Raw genomic sequence first — 18,450 nt, forward strand, 5'->3', positions numbered from 1 at the left:
TTAAAAACATATTCATAGACATTCATAGCCTCACTATTAGCACTAGACAAAAGGTGAAAACAACTCAAATGTCTATCAACTGATGAATGGATAAATGAAAAGTGGAATATCAATACAATGGAATATTATTCAGCCATAAAAAGCACGTTTAAATATATGCTACAACATGGATAGACCTGAAAAACATGCAAAGTAAAAAAAAAATTCAGACACAAAAAGCCATTAAATATTATTTCATTGAATGATATTTCCAGAATAGGAAAATACATGGACACAGAAAGCAGGTTAGTGGTTGCCAGGGGCTAAGGAGAGAGAGGAATGAATACTGACTGCTTAATGGGTATGGTATTTCTTTTTGGAGTTATGAAAATATTCTGAACTAGGTAGCCATGATAATTACACAATGCTGTGAATTTGCTAAATGCCACTAATGATAAATTTTATGTAATATTTACCATTATTTTCTTAAAGCCCATATTATGTTGTGTTTCTGTTGTACCAGGCATTGTGCTAAGAACTGTTACATATGGCCAGGTGTGGTGACTCAACGCTTGTAATCCCAGCACTTTGGGAGGCTGAGGAGGGCAGATCAATAGTCATCTATAAAAATTAAAAGGGACATGAACATACATGAAACACATAGGCAAAACGTCCTAGTTGGTGCCTCTTAAATTTTAGCATGAATACAAAGCCTCTTGAGGAATTTGTTAATGCACAGCTTCATTCAATAGTTATGATGGGTGAATCTGAGATTCTAAATCTCTAACAACTCTCTGACGCTGTTATTGCTCTCTGGCTGTCATACCTTGAATAACAAGGCTATGTTTTCTTTAAGCTTTATAGATGGAGATTAATAACCTCCATCTCGAAAGACATCATGCCCTTCCTAAAGTCACTCCCATTCAACCTGCAATAGTTTAAGTGATTTTCTGTCTTCTGTCTTCCTCCTTCCCATTACTGTCATTCCCATTGTTTCCAAGGTAATCTCCTAAAATGAAAATCAATTTAAGCTATACTTTGCTTAGATGATATCTCATTGCCCATCTGGTCTCAAATCCAAATGTTTACAGGGGCCAGGCACATAATGTAAATGAATGAAGCAAGGGTAGGAGGAAGGTAGGCTACGAGGGATGACACCAAAATAAAGACTGTGGCAAACTGATGTGCACATGCCTTTTCTAAAGGAAACAGCTATTACTGGGCTCCAGCCAAGAGTCACTATGTCTACGTGGGAAGATGAGTCTGATAATGCCAGATCTCTCCGTTTTTTTTTTTTTTTTAAAGAAACAGGACATCTAGATTTCTTTTTTAACAGAAAGTCCAACATTTTAAGATTGACATTATTTTTTTAAGCCTGATGCCTACCAAAACCTACGTAGAATCTCTGGGAATGAGATGCAGACATCATCTCATTTCAACATTTCAACATCCCCCAGGTGACTCCAGTGTGCAGCCAGAGTTGAGAAGCACTAATCCACACATCTCCCTATGGCACTAACTACAAAGGGCCTGAGCTTAACCAAGGGTTGAAGCTATAGAAGTACAGAGTTCTATTATGTGAACATTATTTCTGATGTGTAAGAGAAGGAATGATCATGCCTCCTCAAAAAAAAATAATAATAATTAGCAAGTATTTGTTTGCATAATATTTTAATACATCCTACAACAAATTCTGAGTTTCAAAGGTTGAATTCAAGTTTTGGGGAATCAAGTTGATTTATAATACAATTTAAGAGTATTTAAAGGTTTTTTTGTTTTGTTTCTCAGACGTAGTCTCCCTGTCACCCAGGCTGGAGTGCAGTGGCGCGATCTCCGCTCACTGCAACCACTTTCCAGGTTCACGTGATTGTCCGGCCTCAGCCTCCCCAGTAGCTGGGACCACAGGCGCCCACCACAATGCCTGGCTAATTTTTTGTATTTTTAGTGGAGATGGGGTTTCACCGTGTTAGCCAGGATGGTCTCAATCTCTTGACCTTGTAATCCGCCCACCTCAGCCTCCCAACATGCTGGGATTACAGGCATGAGCCACTGCGCCTGTCCAAGAGTATTTAAGGTTTTAAACCAAAGGATAATTTATAATCATCCATGTCTACTATTTCTTTATCTCTCGCATTTGCAAAAGAAGAAAGAATTTTCATATAAAGAAAGTATAATTTAAAACAATTACCCATAATCAAAGGTTGTATTTAAAAATCCTTTAGTTCATTTCAACATGTTCTGAATAAAGTATCACATTTATTAAGAGCTATTAAAGTTGCTATACTTCTTGTTCTGAATGTATTTCAGTAAGAAATAATACAGACATTTTCAAAGTTTATTTAGAAAAAACTGACTGAGTAGACTAACAAGCCATATACACTAGCTTCCTGCTGTTGAATTTATTTGTGGGTAGCAGAGAATACCTGCTTTCTCTGTGTTACCAGATTATTTATATGAGCTTCACTAATTAATCCCCAGCCTGATGCCGAATTTCTATGTTAAATCGTCTTTGAAATAAACATTTCCTATTCTGTGCCTCATATTCACCCCCAAACAAAAGTCCAAGACATAATATGCTGCTTACTATTTAAGGACATATAAAATTGAATTTCTTTTCCATGAACAAGAAATGAGATTGTCAAAAAACCACAGAAGAAAACTCTTTGGAAGTTTACACTATGGGCAGGAAATAAACAAAATACTATTTTTGGAGCCATTACTAAAATGTGGATGCTTTCACAAACATTTTCATTTTTTTAAAATTAACTTTTATTTTATGTTCAGGGATACAGTGAAGATTTGTGACATAGGTAAACTCATGTCACAGGAGCTTGTTGTACAGATTATTTCATCACTCAGGTATTAAGCCCAGTCCCCAACAGTTACCTTTTCTACTCTCTTCCTTCTCCCACCCTCCACCCTGAAGCAGAGCCCAGTGTCTGTTGTTTTCTTCTTTGTGTTCATAAGTGCTCATCATTTAGCTCTCCCTTATATGTGAAAACATGGAGTATTTTGTTTTCTGTTCCTGCATTAGCTTGCTAGATAATAGCCTCCAGCTCTATCCATGTTCATGCAAAAGACATGATCTCATTCTTTTTTATGGCTGCATAGTATTCTGTGGTGTATATATACCACATTTTCTTTATCCAATCTGTCATTGATGGGCATTTAGGATCATTTTATGTCTTTGCTGTTGTGAACAGTGCTACAGTGAGCATTCACATGCATTGTCTTTATGGCAGAATAACTTATATTCCTCTGGGTATATTCCCAGTAATGGGGTTGCTGGGTTGAATGGTAGTTCTGCTTTTAGCTTTGAGGAGTCTCCATACTGTGATTTATACACTCGCATCAACAGCGTGTAAGTGTTCCTTTTTCTCTGCAACTTCACCAGCATCTGTTGTTTTTTGACTTTTTAATTATAGTCATTCAGACTGGTGTGAGATGATATCTCCTTGTGGTTTTCATTTGCATTTCTTCAATAATCAGTGATATTGAGCTTTTTTTCATGTTTGTTGGCTACATGTATATCTTCTTTTGAGAAGCGTCTGTCCATGTCCTTTGCCCACTTTGTAATGGAGTTGTTTTTCTCTTGTAAATTTGTTTAAGTTCCTTATAGATGCTGGATATTAGAACTTTGTCAGATGCATAGTTTATAACTATTTTCTCTTATAGGCTGTTTACTCTGTTGATAGTTTCTTTTGCTGTGCAGAAGCTCTTCAGTTTAATAAGATTCCACTTGTCAATTTTTGCTTTGTTGCAATTGTTTTTGGTGTCTTTGTCATGAAATCTTTGCCTGTTCCTATGTCTAGGATGGTATTGCCTAGGTTGTCTTTCAGGGTTTCTATACTTTTGGGTTTTACATTTAAATCCTTAACCCATCTTTAGTTGATTTTTGCATATGGTAATAAGGAAGGGTCCACCTTTAATCTTCTGCATATGGCTAGTCAATTATTCTAGCATTTATTGAATAGGAAGTCTTTATCTCATCACTTGTTTTTATCAGCTCTTTTGAAGATCAGATGGTCATAGATTTGTTGCCTTATTTCTGGGCTCCCTATTCTGTTTCATTGATCTATGTGCCTGTTTTTGTACTAGATGCTGTTTTGGCTACTGTAGCTCTGTAGTATAGCTTGAGCTTTGGTAACATATTGCCTCCAGCTTTGCTCCTTTTGTTTAGGATTGCCTTGGCTCTTTTTGGTCTTATATGAATCTTAAAATAGATTTTCCTAGTTCTGTAAAGAATGTCATCATTACTTTGATAAGAATGGCATTCAATCTGTAAATTGTTTTGTGCAGTACAGTCGTTTTAATGATATTGATTCTTCCTAACCATGAGCATGGAATGTTTCTCCCTTTGTTTGTGTCTTCTGTGATTTCTTTGGGCAGGGTTTTCTAATGCTCACTGTAGAGATTTTTCACCTCCCTTGTGGGCTGTATTCCTAGGAATTTTTTGTGTGTGTGTGGCAACTGTGAATGGGATTGCCTTTCTGATTTGGCTCTTGGCTTGGCTGTTGTTGGTGTATAGGAGTGCTAATTATTTCTGTACATTGATTTTGTATCCTGAAGCTTTGCTGAAAGTATCTGTTGAAGGAGATTTTGGCTGAGACTACGGGGTTTTCTAGATATAGAATCATGTCATTTGCAAAGAGATAGTTAGACTTTCTTTTTTCCTATTTGGATGCACTTCATTTCTTTCTCTTGCCTAATTGCTCTGGCTAGGACTTCCAATACTATGTTGAATAAGAGTGGTGAAAGAAGGCATTTTGATCTTGTACCAGTTTTCAAGGGAAAGGCCAGCATTTGCCCATTTGGTATATTTTTGGCTGTGGGCTTGTCAAAGATGGCTCTTATTATTTGGAGGTATGTTCCTTCAACACCTAGTTTATTGAGGGTTTTTAGAATGAAGGGATGCTTAATTTTATTGAAAGCTTTTTCTGCATCTATTGAGAAAATAATGTAGTTTTTGTCTTTAGTTCTGTCTATGCAATGAATCACATTTATTGATTTGCATATGTGGAACCAACCTTGCATCCCAGGGATGAAGTCTACGATCATGGTGGACTAGCTTTTTGATATGCTTTTCAATTTGGTTTGTAAGTGTTTTGTTGAGGATTTTTGCATCATTGTTTATCAAATATAAAAGGAAAGAAAGAAAAAAGAAAGGAAAATAAATTTACTCTCAGGGATGCTGTAGAAAAATAGGTTTCTCTGCCTCATTTTTCAGAATCAGTTTGACTTGACAGCTACTTGAGTATGTGGGGCAGTACTCAGCTTATGCATAGGACACAGAGTAGTTCAGGACCCTAAAGGAGGTGGATATACTTGTCTGGAACCTCCAAAGCTCAAACGATCCTCCCACCTCAGCCTCCTGCATAACTGGGACCACAGACATGTAATACTACACCTGGCTAATCATTTAAATTTTTTGTAGAGATGGAGTCTCCCTATGTTGTCCAGGCTTGTCTAGAATATTATTTATTTCTAAACAGGAATGAGCTATCAAGGCATGAAAAGACACAAAGAAAACTTAAATACATACTACTAAGTGAAAAATGCCATTCTGAAAAGGCTACATACCATACAATTCTAACTACATGACATTCTGGAAAAGGAAAAACTGTGAAGAAGTAAAAAGATCAGTGGTTCTCAGGAGTTGGAGGTGTGGAAAATAATGAACAAGCAGAGCACAGAGGAGTTTTAGGGCAGCAAAAATAATCTGTATGATTCAATGATGCTCAATCATTCAATACATGTCATCATACATTTGTCCAAACACACAGAATGTACAATACCAAGAGTGAACCCTCATGAAAGCTATGAACTTTGGGTGATAATGATGTGTCAATGTAGGGCCATCCATTGTTACAAACGCATCATTCTGGTGGGGATGTTGATAACGGGGGAGGCTATGGATGTGTGGGGGCAGGGTGTATACGGAAAACTCTATACCTTTCTCTTAATTTTGTTGTGAACTTAAAACTGCTCTAAAAATAGTTTTTTAAAAAAATATTGTTTACATCCCTTATACCTGCAACTTAATATTGATGGAAAGAATATCTATATTTTTTTTTGTTTATGCACATCAGAAGTTGAAATATGAGCTATAAACTATGACAAAAACTGTGTCCTACTAAGGTCAAATATTAACAAATATTCTACTCCAGACTGTCTTCAGGACTAGAGGAAATGGTAACTCCACATTTATAGTGAATATAACCCCAAGGTATGTCTAAATTATGTGTATATTATATACTGTTTTGTTTGTATTAAAGGAAGTAGTGTCATGCAATTCTGGTCATCTGGTGCTTAGCATTTGGGGCTTTTGATAGAATTTTCACTAATAAAACTTGAGTTTGATACAAACAGAATAAATTGCTATATAATTCAATGAAAAAGGTTAACCTCCTAAACAGATAAACCAAATGCTGAAAAATTTGAAGAACTTAAAAAATAATCAGTCATTGCCAGTCAATAGTCCTCTGTAAGTGTACCTTTTATCAATCAGTCAAATATTCAAACAAAACACTTTGAATGCCTACAAGACACTGGAGTGTTCAAACAGGAGCAAGAAACTGAAACAAATGTGTCATGATTCCTATGAGAAGATTTAAGTCTAAATAAATGCAGTGTAAATAACTGATTCTGTACTCACCCTGGTGACTCCTGTCTTCCCAGACATGTGAATATTTGACTCGTATAGCCTGTATTCAACTATTGTCTAATAGTGTTGGCCCATGTTTTCTAGAGCTTTACGACTTAGCTCTACCTACAACTATCAATCATCTAAAATATTAATAATACAAAGTTCTCTAAATCTTGATAGTGAATATTCACTATTTTCATTCCATCTACTATGATGGACTTTTGTTTTCTTTGAGATTAACATGGAGGCTCTATAAAGAATTTTGGAAAGTATTTGTAGACCCCAGATGTATAAATACATTGATTTTCAAACAACAAGACACAATGGAGAGAAGGTCAACTGCAACACGGGTGCTTTACCCAACTTGCTTTCAGAACTTCATGCTTACATTTTAGTGCATTCTATACACCTACAAGTGGCTGCCTGGCTGGAAGCCATTACTTTTTGTAAAACTGAGAAATCTGAAGCAAGTTAAGGAACCAAAGAAGTATAAATAGGAACAGCAATCAAACTATATCTGGCATTCATAAAAATGACTCATAGTAGTGATATCTCAGTGTAGACAAGGAGTCTTTAGAAAGCTAAAAAAGTATAATATTTAAGAGCTTGGGCCTTTGTATCAGATAAAACCTACAAATGAATTTCAAATCTGCCACTAACAAGATATATTATATTGGTCAAGCAACTTTGCATTTCCAAGTCTCTGTGTTTTATTTGTTTTGATGCATAAAATGGGGAAAATAATACCTCCCCCTTGGGGGTCTTGTTATAATTTTGATAATGCATCTCATATACACAGCATAGTGCCTGGCACATAGTAACTATTCAGAAAATTATAGTTATTGTTGTAGAAGCTGTTAATTTGTTTATCATTTTCTGGAAGCACTCTCAATGCACAGTGGTATTTGCTAATGTTATTGGGATTTTTTTTTTACATGAATAGATTTATCAAAGAGAGTTTTCAGTTTTCCTCTAAATTACTCACAGAAGCATATTCAAGAAAGGTTAATGCATTTTTCAATTATTTTTAACATGTCTAATATATCTCTTACCTTTGCTTTTATTATCAGTTCCTCATGCTTACGAATTAGGTCCTCATTGTCTGAAAGTGATGAACCTAGACTTTGTTCCTGTAAATCTCTTATAGTTTTCTGAAACCAACAAGTAACCTAAGAAGCAGAAAAGAAAGATCAAATTCAAATGATCAGAATAAGTGAGTAAAAAATTCAGAAACAGTCCCTCAAACTTCCAAAACTTAAGCTACTTTAATTTCTCTTTATATAAACTATATCATGTATTTATATCATATGAACAAGTTTTGAATTTTTTCTTCATTTTAACCTCTACATGCATAAGAGAATAAAATCCCCAATAAAGTACGAAAATGACTAATCAGGTCAGATTACATGGCATAAAGAAAATCAAAATTTCCTAACAAAGAATCAAAATAGATTCCCAAGTAGTCTGTAAATCATGAATTCTTTTAAAATATGTCTTCTTTCCTAGAAATAAATATGAATCTAAGTATAGTTATATAAACCCATACGAAGATGTTAAAACAGTATATGTAGAACTATATTTTCTGCCATAAAAAAGACAATACAAAAATATTTAATTTGCTATAAGTGTTGGAAAGCTATATCCAGAAAACAGAGGTTATTAAAATCCATTAACATAAGTGGTAAGGGCATGACTCACATTCACATTGACTTGATTTATAATACATTCCATATACAGTGCTGAAACTACAAATAGCAAAGGACTTGAAACAATCTATACATTTTTAAATGATTCCATAACTTGACATGGGGGCCCTGGATGCAGATTCCTTATCCCAATTAAGGGAGACTTAAATTTTTACTCTCGAATCCTGTATAGCATTATTCTTATAATCATGTCATAATGACCGATTCTTTTTTTTTTTTTTTTTTTTTTTTNTTTTTGAGATGGAGTCTTGCTCTGTTACCCAGGCTGGAGTTCAGTGGCACGATCTTGGCTTACTGCAATCTCCTCCTCCCGGGTTCAAGTAATTCTCTGCCTCAGCCTCCTGAGTAGCTGGGATTATAGGCACCCGCCACCACACCGGCTAATTTTTGTATTTTTAGTAGAGACAGGGTTTCATCATGTTGACCAGGCTGGTCTTGAACTCCTGACCGTGATCCACCCACCTCAGCCTCCCAAAGTGCTGGGATTACAGGCGTGAGCCACCAGTGCCTGGCCATAATGACTGATTCTTAAGAGACGGCTAGAAACTAGACAGTTTGCTAGTTGCTTTTTGGGCATCATCTCTATTTCTCTCAACAACTTTATAAAAGTCATCATATCATCATTTTTTAAATGAGATAAAAGAGTTTTGAAGCGGTTAAACAGCTTATCCACAGCCACAACGTAAGCAGCAGGGCAGAATTTGTCCTCCAGTCTGCAGGATATCAAAATCCGTGCTCTTTCCATTGTACCCTGCTGCCATGCTTGAGACATTTAAAGTCTACAGCCCTGCCATCAGGGGTAATGACTTCAAATCTGGAAAATGAACACTGGCAGCCCATTCAAAACAATGGGCATCTAAATCTCAAGCCTGATACTGTCTTTCCCCATGCTAGGTTGGGGAAAGGCACACTACTATTGTGCCTGCAGCATCTCAGGATTTCTCTGAAATCCTGTAACATGGAGAAATGTGTGAAACAGCTGGCCAAGGAGAACTCTAGATTAGATTGGAAGTTCCACACAATAAATGTATATGACACATGGCATACACACACACACACACACATCAGAGTTAAGGGCTCACCTAGAATAGGACACATCATTTATAGGGCTGATATCACAAAGCTGGCTATGGGATCAAAAGGTCTGCACTAACTCTTAGTATTTTCCAGCATGGAATTAGGCAGTTAAAATACAGGGTGGAAGCATTTCTCCAGCTTTCTGCTAACTGGAATGTCTTTACTAACCATCATTTTAGTCTATCATTAGTGCAAAGAAAAGAATGCTGGCGGCCTTGTAGCAGTTTTCATGTGACATATATCTCATTTTCTTTCGAATATTTGATAATCTATGCACAATACGACACACACATTATCTAGTTAGTCCTCACTATATATAAGTATTATGCTTATTTATTTACAATTATTTGAAGACAGTCTGTTTTTCTGGTATCCAGTTAGAGCTAGATGACACTTATAATGTGCCTATTAAGACAGAGAGAGTATTTTATCATCAGCTTAACATTTATTATTTTATTTTGAAAAGCAAAATAATTTTCTTCCAAAAATTCAGTGATCTCCTATAAAAACACAGCTAGAGCAATGATTTAAGGGTTTCCTAGAAGTAAAGTGGATCACAAATATAACTGACTTGCAGAGATCATTTATTTTATTAAATGAAAGTGAGTTTTATTTATTCTTAGCTAAAGTGGGAGGGACTTGACATCTCAAGAATGATTTAACAGGGACAATTAATATAGAATCACAGTGGATGAAAAATTGGTACAAACAGGTGTTCACTAATCTCTAAAAACAGGTGAGAAGCCTGAACTCTCAGATAATCTTATTAAACTTTAAGAGTCAAAGATTTGTCATCTAACACATGCCAGCATGATGAAAGCTGTGAAAGAGTGAGTTGTTTTGATTTTTTAAATGGTATCTACTGACCTCATCTCCTAGATTTGGCACATACTATTTCAACTCCCCAAAGACACTATTCTTGTAAGACAATACTACTCCCTTTAGGATAATGTAGTTAAAGAACTACAATAATGTTGTTCATGTTCCTGACTGTTAAATCATGCTGACTGTCTAGATCTACAGACTTTTACTACCAGATACACCCTGGAAAGAAACATAAAAAGAAGTTGGCATAAAATTCAGAAGTAAGTAGATCATCATGAGGGTGTTACATCTCATTATGAGGTATTCACACACAGGAACAGACTTAGATCAGATTTACCATGTATGCTGTGGGATGCACACAAAATAGGCTCTCAGAGTCCGTCTGGTGATAAAATAAGACACCCTAAATAACCAGGAGCATGTCAACCATAATATTCTCCCACCCAGTAAATCAGTCATTCTGTCCAGTGAGTAGCTACTGCAGACAGCTGCATAGATATTCTAAGTGCACTTTTTATAAGCTTTTAAATTATATCAGCTGCTGTCCAGAAGCCAGAATGATAAGTACAGTAAATGATGCACCAGGACATTTCTGTAGAACATGATCCCTGCAAAACAATGAAAACATGAGCCACAAGCTGAGGAGATGTGCAAAGGAAAGAAAACAAAAAATGTTCAAAGTATGCACTGGAAATTGGTTCTGGGCACCGATGGATTAAAAGGGTAAATTAGAACATTTTTCCTTTCTTCCCAGTTCCTATGTTTCAGTTTCATCTGAGCAACATGATCATGGTCATCGCATCACTTTGATAGGACATTCTAGGTACCTGATGCCCAGAGGAGGTAGAACTCAGCAGAGGAGTGATGTAGATTTTTTGTGTGTGTGTGAGTGTGGAGTGATAGGGTGGCATCTATCACAGAGTGACAAGAGATGGAGAAAAAGGAAGGTCAGCAAAGATGCAGAGAGGAAGCAATTAGGAATGTTCAATGAAAACCAAGAGCTGCATCGAAAGTTAAAGTGGGGTGGCAGGAAAATCTGTACTGTCCAATACAGTAGCCACTAATCATACATAGCTATCTAGTACTTGGAAAGTGACTAGTCCCACATGCTCCATGTGTAAAGCACACAGCAGATTTCAGACTTAGCATAAAATATAATAAAAATATCTCACTAAGAAATGTAAGTATGAGTATAGTGGCTCATGCCTGTAAACCTAGCACTTTAGGAAGCTGAGGTAAGTGGATCGCTTGAGCTCAAGAGTTTGAGACCACCCTGGACAACATGGCAAAACTCAGTATCTACTAAAAAATTAGCTGGGTCTGGTGGCACACACCTGTAATCCCAGCTATCCAGAGAGGCTGAGGCAGGAGGGTCATCTGAGCCTGTGAAGTCAAGGCTACAGTGAGCCAAGATCATGCCATTGCACTCCAGCCTGGGCAACAGGAGTGAGACCCTGTCTTAATTAAAAAAAAAAAAAAATGTTAGTATTTATTATTTATTGAAAAAACATTTCAGGTATGTTGGATTAATTTAAAAATAGTATTGCTTTTCACCCTTTTATGTGGCTTTTTACTTTTTAATTTATTTTTTACTTTTAAAATGTGGCTACTAGAAAATTTAAAACCACATCAGTAGTTTACATTATATTATTATTGGATGGTTCTCCAATTAAAATATATTTGGACTGTCTTTATTTGTTAAATGTAGACTTAAGGACTGAGCTTAATTAAGGATATTTTTTTAAATGGAGTCAGGAGAAGAGTGGTGTAAGATATCAGTTGGTAAGCATTTATGAACATCTAAGTAGGGGATGAGGAAGTAAAAACCAGAGAGACTTTCAAAAACTTTTATTGGCTGCTACAGTTTTGATGTTTGTCCCCTCTAAACCCCATGTTGAAATTTGATCCCCAGTGTTGGAGATGGGATCTAATGGAAGGTGTTTGGATCATGGGGGTGGACCCCTCATGAATAATACATTAATGCCCTCCCTGGGTTGGGGCTTGGGGTAAGTTCTCCCTTTATTAGTTCCCAGCAGACCTGGTTGTTAAAAAGAGCCTGGGGTCTCCATACTTTCTCTTGCTTCCTCTCTTGCCATGTGATCTCTGTACATGCAAGCTCCCCTTCACCTTCCACCCTGGGTGGAGGCAGCCTGAAGCTTTCAACAGATGCCCAATCTTTCAGGCAGCAGAATCATGAGCCAAATAACCCTTTCATATTTATAAATTATCCAGTTTCAGGTGTTCCTTTGTAGCAGTGCAAAATGAACTAAGACACCGACTACATTTACTGGCTAAGTAAAAGATAATACCTTCTGGGAAAGCAGAAGTAACAAAGGGGCTCCTCTCCACATTTTTTTTTTTCTTTATGTGAGAAATGGATTTCTTTGCATGTCTTGTTCATCACTGAAGATGCACGAGGAAAGTTGATACAGGGATGTACCAAGAGTGGGAAGGTTGGAAGAGCAGGAAGGTTGGGCTAAATACCTACTGAAGGTATTTAGCCTTGAGCAAAGAAAGACTCCTTTTTGCTTGTTGGAAGTCCCACTTTGGACCCCTGCTAATAGATGGGAATGAAGAAAGTAAACAAAGTGAACCAGTCTTCCAAGAAAGTATTAGGTACCACTTTAGGCAGGTTACAACACAACCTCAACCAATCTTTGCACCCCTCCTATGATAAAGACATTTGCCTTTTCAACAGATGAGGTAAGAGCTCAACAGACAGTTTAATAACTTACCTAAGGCCACACAACCAATATGTGGAAATTCTTGTAGGTAGGGGTAGAAATGCCAGTGTCAGAATATATACTATGCAATATTTTCCCTGCTCATTTTATATATTTATATATATATATATATATATATGCTCATTATATATATATATGCTCATTTTATATATATATATATATATATATGTGCTCTCTATATATACTATATGTATATATGTGTGTGTGTGTGTATATATTTATATATATATATATATATCTCCAGAGATAAAGGATTCTGGAGAAGAGAAGTTCTTACTAAGCTATGTTTATGAATGTCTTTAAAATAAAAACCAAAAGGCAAAGCTATGGTTGTAGAACCCAGTTTTAACACAGAAATAGGTCCTGTGTACAATCCTAGGGACTCAGTGAAACTATTTCATTAGAGAGGAGAATGGATGTGTGGGTTAGTGCTGTCAAAAGGAGTCCCTGAGAGGAAGAAGCCACCTGTGGGCAGTGGTGACAGCAAGAGTAGACTGAGAACTTCAGTTCCCAAGACAGGACTGAAAGATGGGCATGCAAGCTATAGAAAATGCTCTCTGATGGTCAAGGATAAACAGCTCAGGTGGCAAGAAGGTGAACTTCTGCTGCAGCCCAAAGCAATGCATCAGAATGCCATAAACCACTGCAGTTTATTTTTCTGCAATTTGTTCTACAATCTGAAATCAGATCTTTTTTATCTTTATTTCAAATATGCTGGAGGAGGTAAGCTAGCAATAAGCAATTCAAACCACCTTAACAGAAATGCTTCAGGGGAGATGAAAATCTCATCAAATTACTTTTTCTTTTTCATGTGCACAACTTGCTGAATAACCAGGTTCTATTAAGGACAAAAAACTGATAAAGGAAAAAGGCATCAGTTATTTATCTTCCTTAACCCAAGACTTTTTGACAGTCTCTCTTGCAATTACCAAAAATACACAAATATACAGAAATGTTTTCAATTGTAGTTGATGGTCACAGGTGACAGTTCTAATGCCTTCTTTGATTTTGAAGGCATGTTTCCATAGGGCTTTTTTCTTTCTTTCTTTTTTTATAATAGGGGAACTAGTTGTCTTTGTTTGGTATTAGACAATACAGTCAAACGAGCACTGAACCAAACTAGCAATAACCAGACTTGAAATATCCATTTGCTCCCCTAGTTGATTCTAATGCACATTAGAAGAGATGCTGAAGCTATGTTGCTGATGTTTGTACCTGCAGACTTGGGAGTAGGGGAGGAAGAAGTAATTACTGTCAACAACATGGATCAGGTTTCTATTTTTAGATGTATTCTGGAACTGATCTAGTTATTCGCCTGTTACTATTTGGACTTAGAGATTCCAGGAGGACCGTGCTCACAATTTTCTTTTGTAGAATTTGGGAGCCCTTTGTGAATTACTAAAATCGACTGGAAGGCATTAGTGTCTCCTCAACAAATTCCAGTATCAAATCCCAGTATTCTCTGTTGATGGGCAGTAGGAAAGCTAAAATTTATTATTTTAAGGCAAAACTTGTTACTTTATGAACAGCTTTACATAGAATCCTTTTTACTATCTAGAATTATAATTTTATGTATTTAACTACTCTGACTTGTACTAATAGATTTCTCTTCTCACATCTATATTTCAAGAAAAGAATGGCACAAAGGACTTCCCTTCTTAACATTGCCCACAACAATTATTTGTGTTTAGGTAAGCTCTTTACTTCCAGCTGCTTAATGGATGGAAAGTTATTTAGTCCAATGGACAAAATCAGCACAGTAGAAGTCTCTGGACAAATTTTATTTCTAGTATTACCTCCGACTTGTTGAAAAGAACTACCACAGTAATGGAAAGAAATTGTCTTTCAGGAGAGGAAACAGCCCCACCCAGTGTCTTGGCAATGTGTATCCCTGCCAAAGATATCGAAAGCATGATTTTCTCAATATCACTTGAAGTTCCACTCTAAGTGATCTGCAGCCAATTATATTCGCGATGTGAGATAAAGAGAATGAGAGACAGACCAACAGACAGACAGTACAAAGCTACTTAGGAGTGGGACCAAAGATTGACATTTTCATTTTATCTTCCCAGTTCCTAGGTCATGCAGCTTAATGGAGTTCCTACCAAAGTTTTGGCCTGAACCTCTGGTTGTTGGGAAAAACCATGAATCAGAAACTGTTATATAAACAGGATAAACAACTGGTAAATTTTAAAGGAAGTCTTAATCCTTTTAAAGTGTGCCATTTATTGTTTGCTTAACAGTCTCCCTACATATTTCATTAAAATTAATTCATATATTTGGCTTGTCTTTGGGGATTGGATCATAAGAATGAGGGAAGAGGAGAAAATGATTTCTACTCTCTGGCTAGTTTGGGATGGTGGCAGGAAAAAAGGAAAGCCACAGTCACCAGGGGCTAACACCAGGGGTAGGGAAGGAAAAGAGCTCAGAGAGGTAAAAGGAGACACACAGACAGCCCCAGGCCTTAGCAGGTAGCTCAGGCAGCAGCAGCTAATTTTGTCATACAAGGGGCATGAGGGTTAGAAGCAACGATAGAGCCTTTCCCAGGGCGCACACACATATCACTTCTGACGGTGAATGTGGTCACAGTATAAGCCCCCATCCCCTATGCCAACCATCTTGGGGGCTTCAATAATCAAAATGTTGCTAAGTCATCAGCTCCACTGAACAGTATACAGGAGTGACCCAATTTAATGAAAATATAATCAACTATAATAAGTATAAGTGACCTAAAGAAATAGCTAGAGGATGGAGAAAGTTAAGGAGGGGCAAATTGGCTTTTAACTCTGTCTTGCAGCTAAAGCTGACCTTTTGAATAAACTAGACTGGATATAAAGCCATGAAATGGCATTTATGCCCGGTTCATATGAGAACATCTAGAGGTTTATGGAATTGGTGTGGGATGTGGCCAATGTGCCTGATTTTGAATGCTAGTGATTATCCAGTAAAGCTCAGAAAGTAACCCCCAAAGTATGTAGTGACATGGTGAACATTTGAAAATTATTGAGCACTTATAATATGCCAAGCTGTGCTCAAAGCATTTTAAAACAGCTATTTTTTATTTTTACAATAAATCTATAGGTAGATACTGTTATTATCCCCATTTTACAGAAAAGGACACTGAGGTACAGAGGCCAAGTAACTTGTGCAAAACCACATACCTAGTAAATGTAAAAGCTAGGATTTCTATCCATACCATCTGCACCAGAGTCCCTCTGTTTCTACCTTTGAACTGCAGTGTTATTGGAAGCAACAGTCATTAGCATATATTCCAGTTAGAAGAGGTTTCTTTTTCTTTCAAAATTACATGCTGCTTCTGCAAATACTATCAGATCCTTTGCATTTACTGCTGGTGTGCCCTGGAGAGAATTCTAAAGACATCCTATATAACAAAACAAAATTCTGTGATGACAGTTGGACAGTCATTTATACCTGTTACTGACCCAACTGTTTGATACCAGTGTCACCAAAATAATGCAACCCGTATTTTGGCCTTATCCCAACCAATGTACAAAAGCTGCCTTCAGAGAAGGACATTTTTTTTTTTTTTTTCTGAAACAGCAGCTCACATTTACTGAGAGTGCAAATGCATTATAAATAGATAGATTTTTAATATGATCGCTAGAGATTTAAGAAATACTAACTTAAATAACAAGACCAGTTTTGCAAACATGAAAAAAAAGGTGATGTTCAACATTGACCAGTGTGGTGGGAACTAGTGCTCACATATAATGCTAGTTGGAGTCAAATTTGAACAACTTTTGTGAGGGTAATTTGACAAGATGCATCATGAGCCTTAAAACATGCTCGCATTCCATCAACCCCCAATTCCACTTTTGAAAATAACGCTGTTTATCCAGGAATACCACCTCTTGGAATATGAAAGATATACTCAAGAATGCAACTGAAGAGGCTCATGATGTGTCATCATAATTATGGGACCAGGACTGACATTTTGTTGATATAAATGTTTCAAAGTATTTTCACTCAACTTTCTCATTTAATTCTCACAAAATCTCTTGATGATAGATTTAGTATCCCCATTTCAAAATTTCCCAAGCAATAGATAAGAAGCTTAGGTAAGTCAAGGAACTTCCAGAGAAGGACTTTTAAAATTATGCATTTAAGCTGTTTAATCATTCAAGTTCTAAATCCTAGTTATACAAGAGAATATGCTCACATGTTCCTGTGTGGGTGTACAGTTTTACAAATGCCCCCCAGACACAAGATTGGTGCCCAGGGGCTATGATCTATATGTCATCTCTGATACTTTTGTTGCCCACTGACGAAGGATATACTGCATGATTATGATACACATTTTATTCAAATTATAAAGCCACAAAACCTTCTCATGTGAATTCTATTATCCTTCCTGCCCCTAAAGATGTATACCTTATATGTGATCTGGGTAGTAAAAAGAGATTGTCTACCCTTATGTCTTAATTCTCCTAGATGCCCTTGACACTGTCTTGTACACAGAGACCATGAATAACTTAATTTTAATATATTTGTTTGTCTCACTTATGCCTGATTGGAGCAATTGAGAAAAATTACATTCATAAATCTTCTTGCCAAGATAATTAATTATGCACGAAATACTTCAAGCTGCTTCTGATTTTCATTAATGAAGCAGATTATCTGCAAAATAAGATGCTGCTGGAGCTGAAAAGAAAGGTCAGCCGCTTATCTTTAAATGTGAGACAAGCGTGCATTTTTACATCTGAAAAACAATGATGAAAGAACATGCTATAATTATCTTTATGAGGCTATCACATCCCAATTAAGATAGGAAAGAATGTGGTGTTCATTTACTGTTTTACCTCAATTGATGTAAATCCTAAGTCCCCATCATGCTGGTCACTTAATTTCTTTTCCAAAGCAGAACTTGCTGAACTATTATCATTCAAAAGCATTAGCCACAGCACTTAGAAACAGAGAAGCACTAAATGTATCTTTTAAATGGCCCTTATGGGAGAAGACACATCACATATTCTGACATCCACATTATTATTCATCAGTAATCTTTGTTCTAATTCTCTACTTAATTTCCCTTTCTCTTAAGTCGTTAAAATGATTGACAAAGCTGATATTTCATTAATATAAAGTATGATAGTTCCTGTGTTCCCTTAAAATGAGACAGAACTGACAAAAAAGAAAAAGAAAGAAAAACTTTGCCCTCCAATAAAACGTGGTTCCATGTGCTCTAGAATTATCAGGTAGATCATTCAGGAACATGATAACTATAAAACTCAAATTATTAACTGACTGACACTCAGCTTAGTGTCCCTGCTGCAATTCTTCACCACCGTACCATCAACAACGCTTTAAAATAGAACATTCAGGCTGGGCACAGTGAGTAGCTCATGCCTGTAATCCCAGCACTTTGGGATGCTGAGACCAGCAGATCACTTGAGCCCAGGAGTTCAAAACCAGCCTGGGCAACATGGTGAAACTCCGTCTCTACTCAAATACA

General features: G+C 36.6%; 1 protein-coding gene across 4 annotated transcripts in view; it reads right to left on the reverse strand.

Annotated features, from left to right (window-relative positions):
* The window catches only part of CCDC141 (coiled-coil domain containing 141), a 204,814-nt gene that overhangs the window by 99,408 nt on the left and 86,956 nt on the right, over nucleotides 1-18,450 (reverse strand). For all 4 annotated transcript variants that reach the window (XM_017532732.2, XM_017532728.2, XM_017532729.2 and 1 more), the window contains exon 6: nucleotides 7,678-7,794. In XM_017532732.2, the coding sequence (XP_017388221.1) occupies nucleotides 7,678-7,794 (117 nt within the window). The remainder of the gene's footprint in view (nucleotides 1-7,677; nucleotides 7,795-18,450) is intronic.

This window comes from Cebus imitator, unplaced genomic scaffold (assembly GCF_001604975.1).
Source record: "Cebus imitator isolate Cc_AM_T3 unplaced genomic scaffold, Cebus_imitator-1.0 Scaffold78, whole genome shotgun sequence".
In the NCBI taxonomy this organism is placed as follows: domain Eukaryota; kingdom Metazoa; phylum Chordata; class Mammalia; order Primates; family Cebidae; genus Cebus; species Cebus imitator.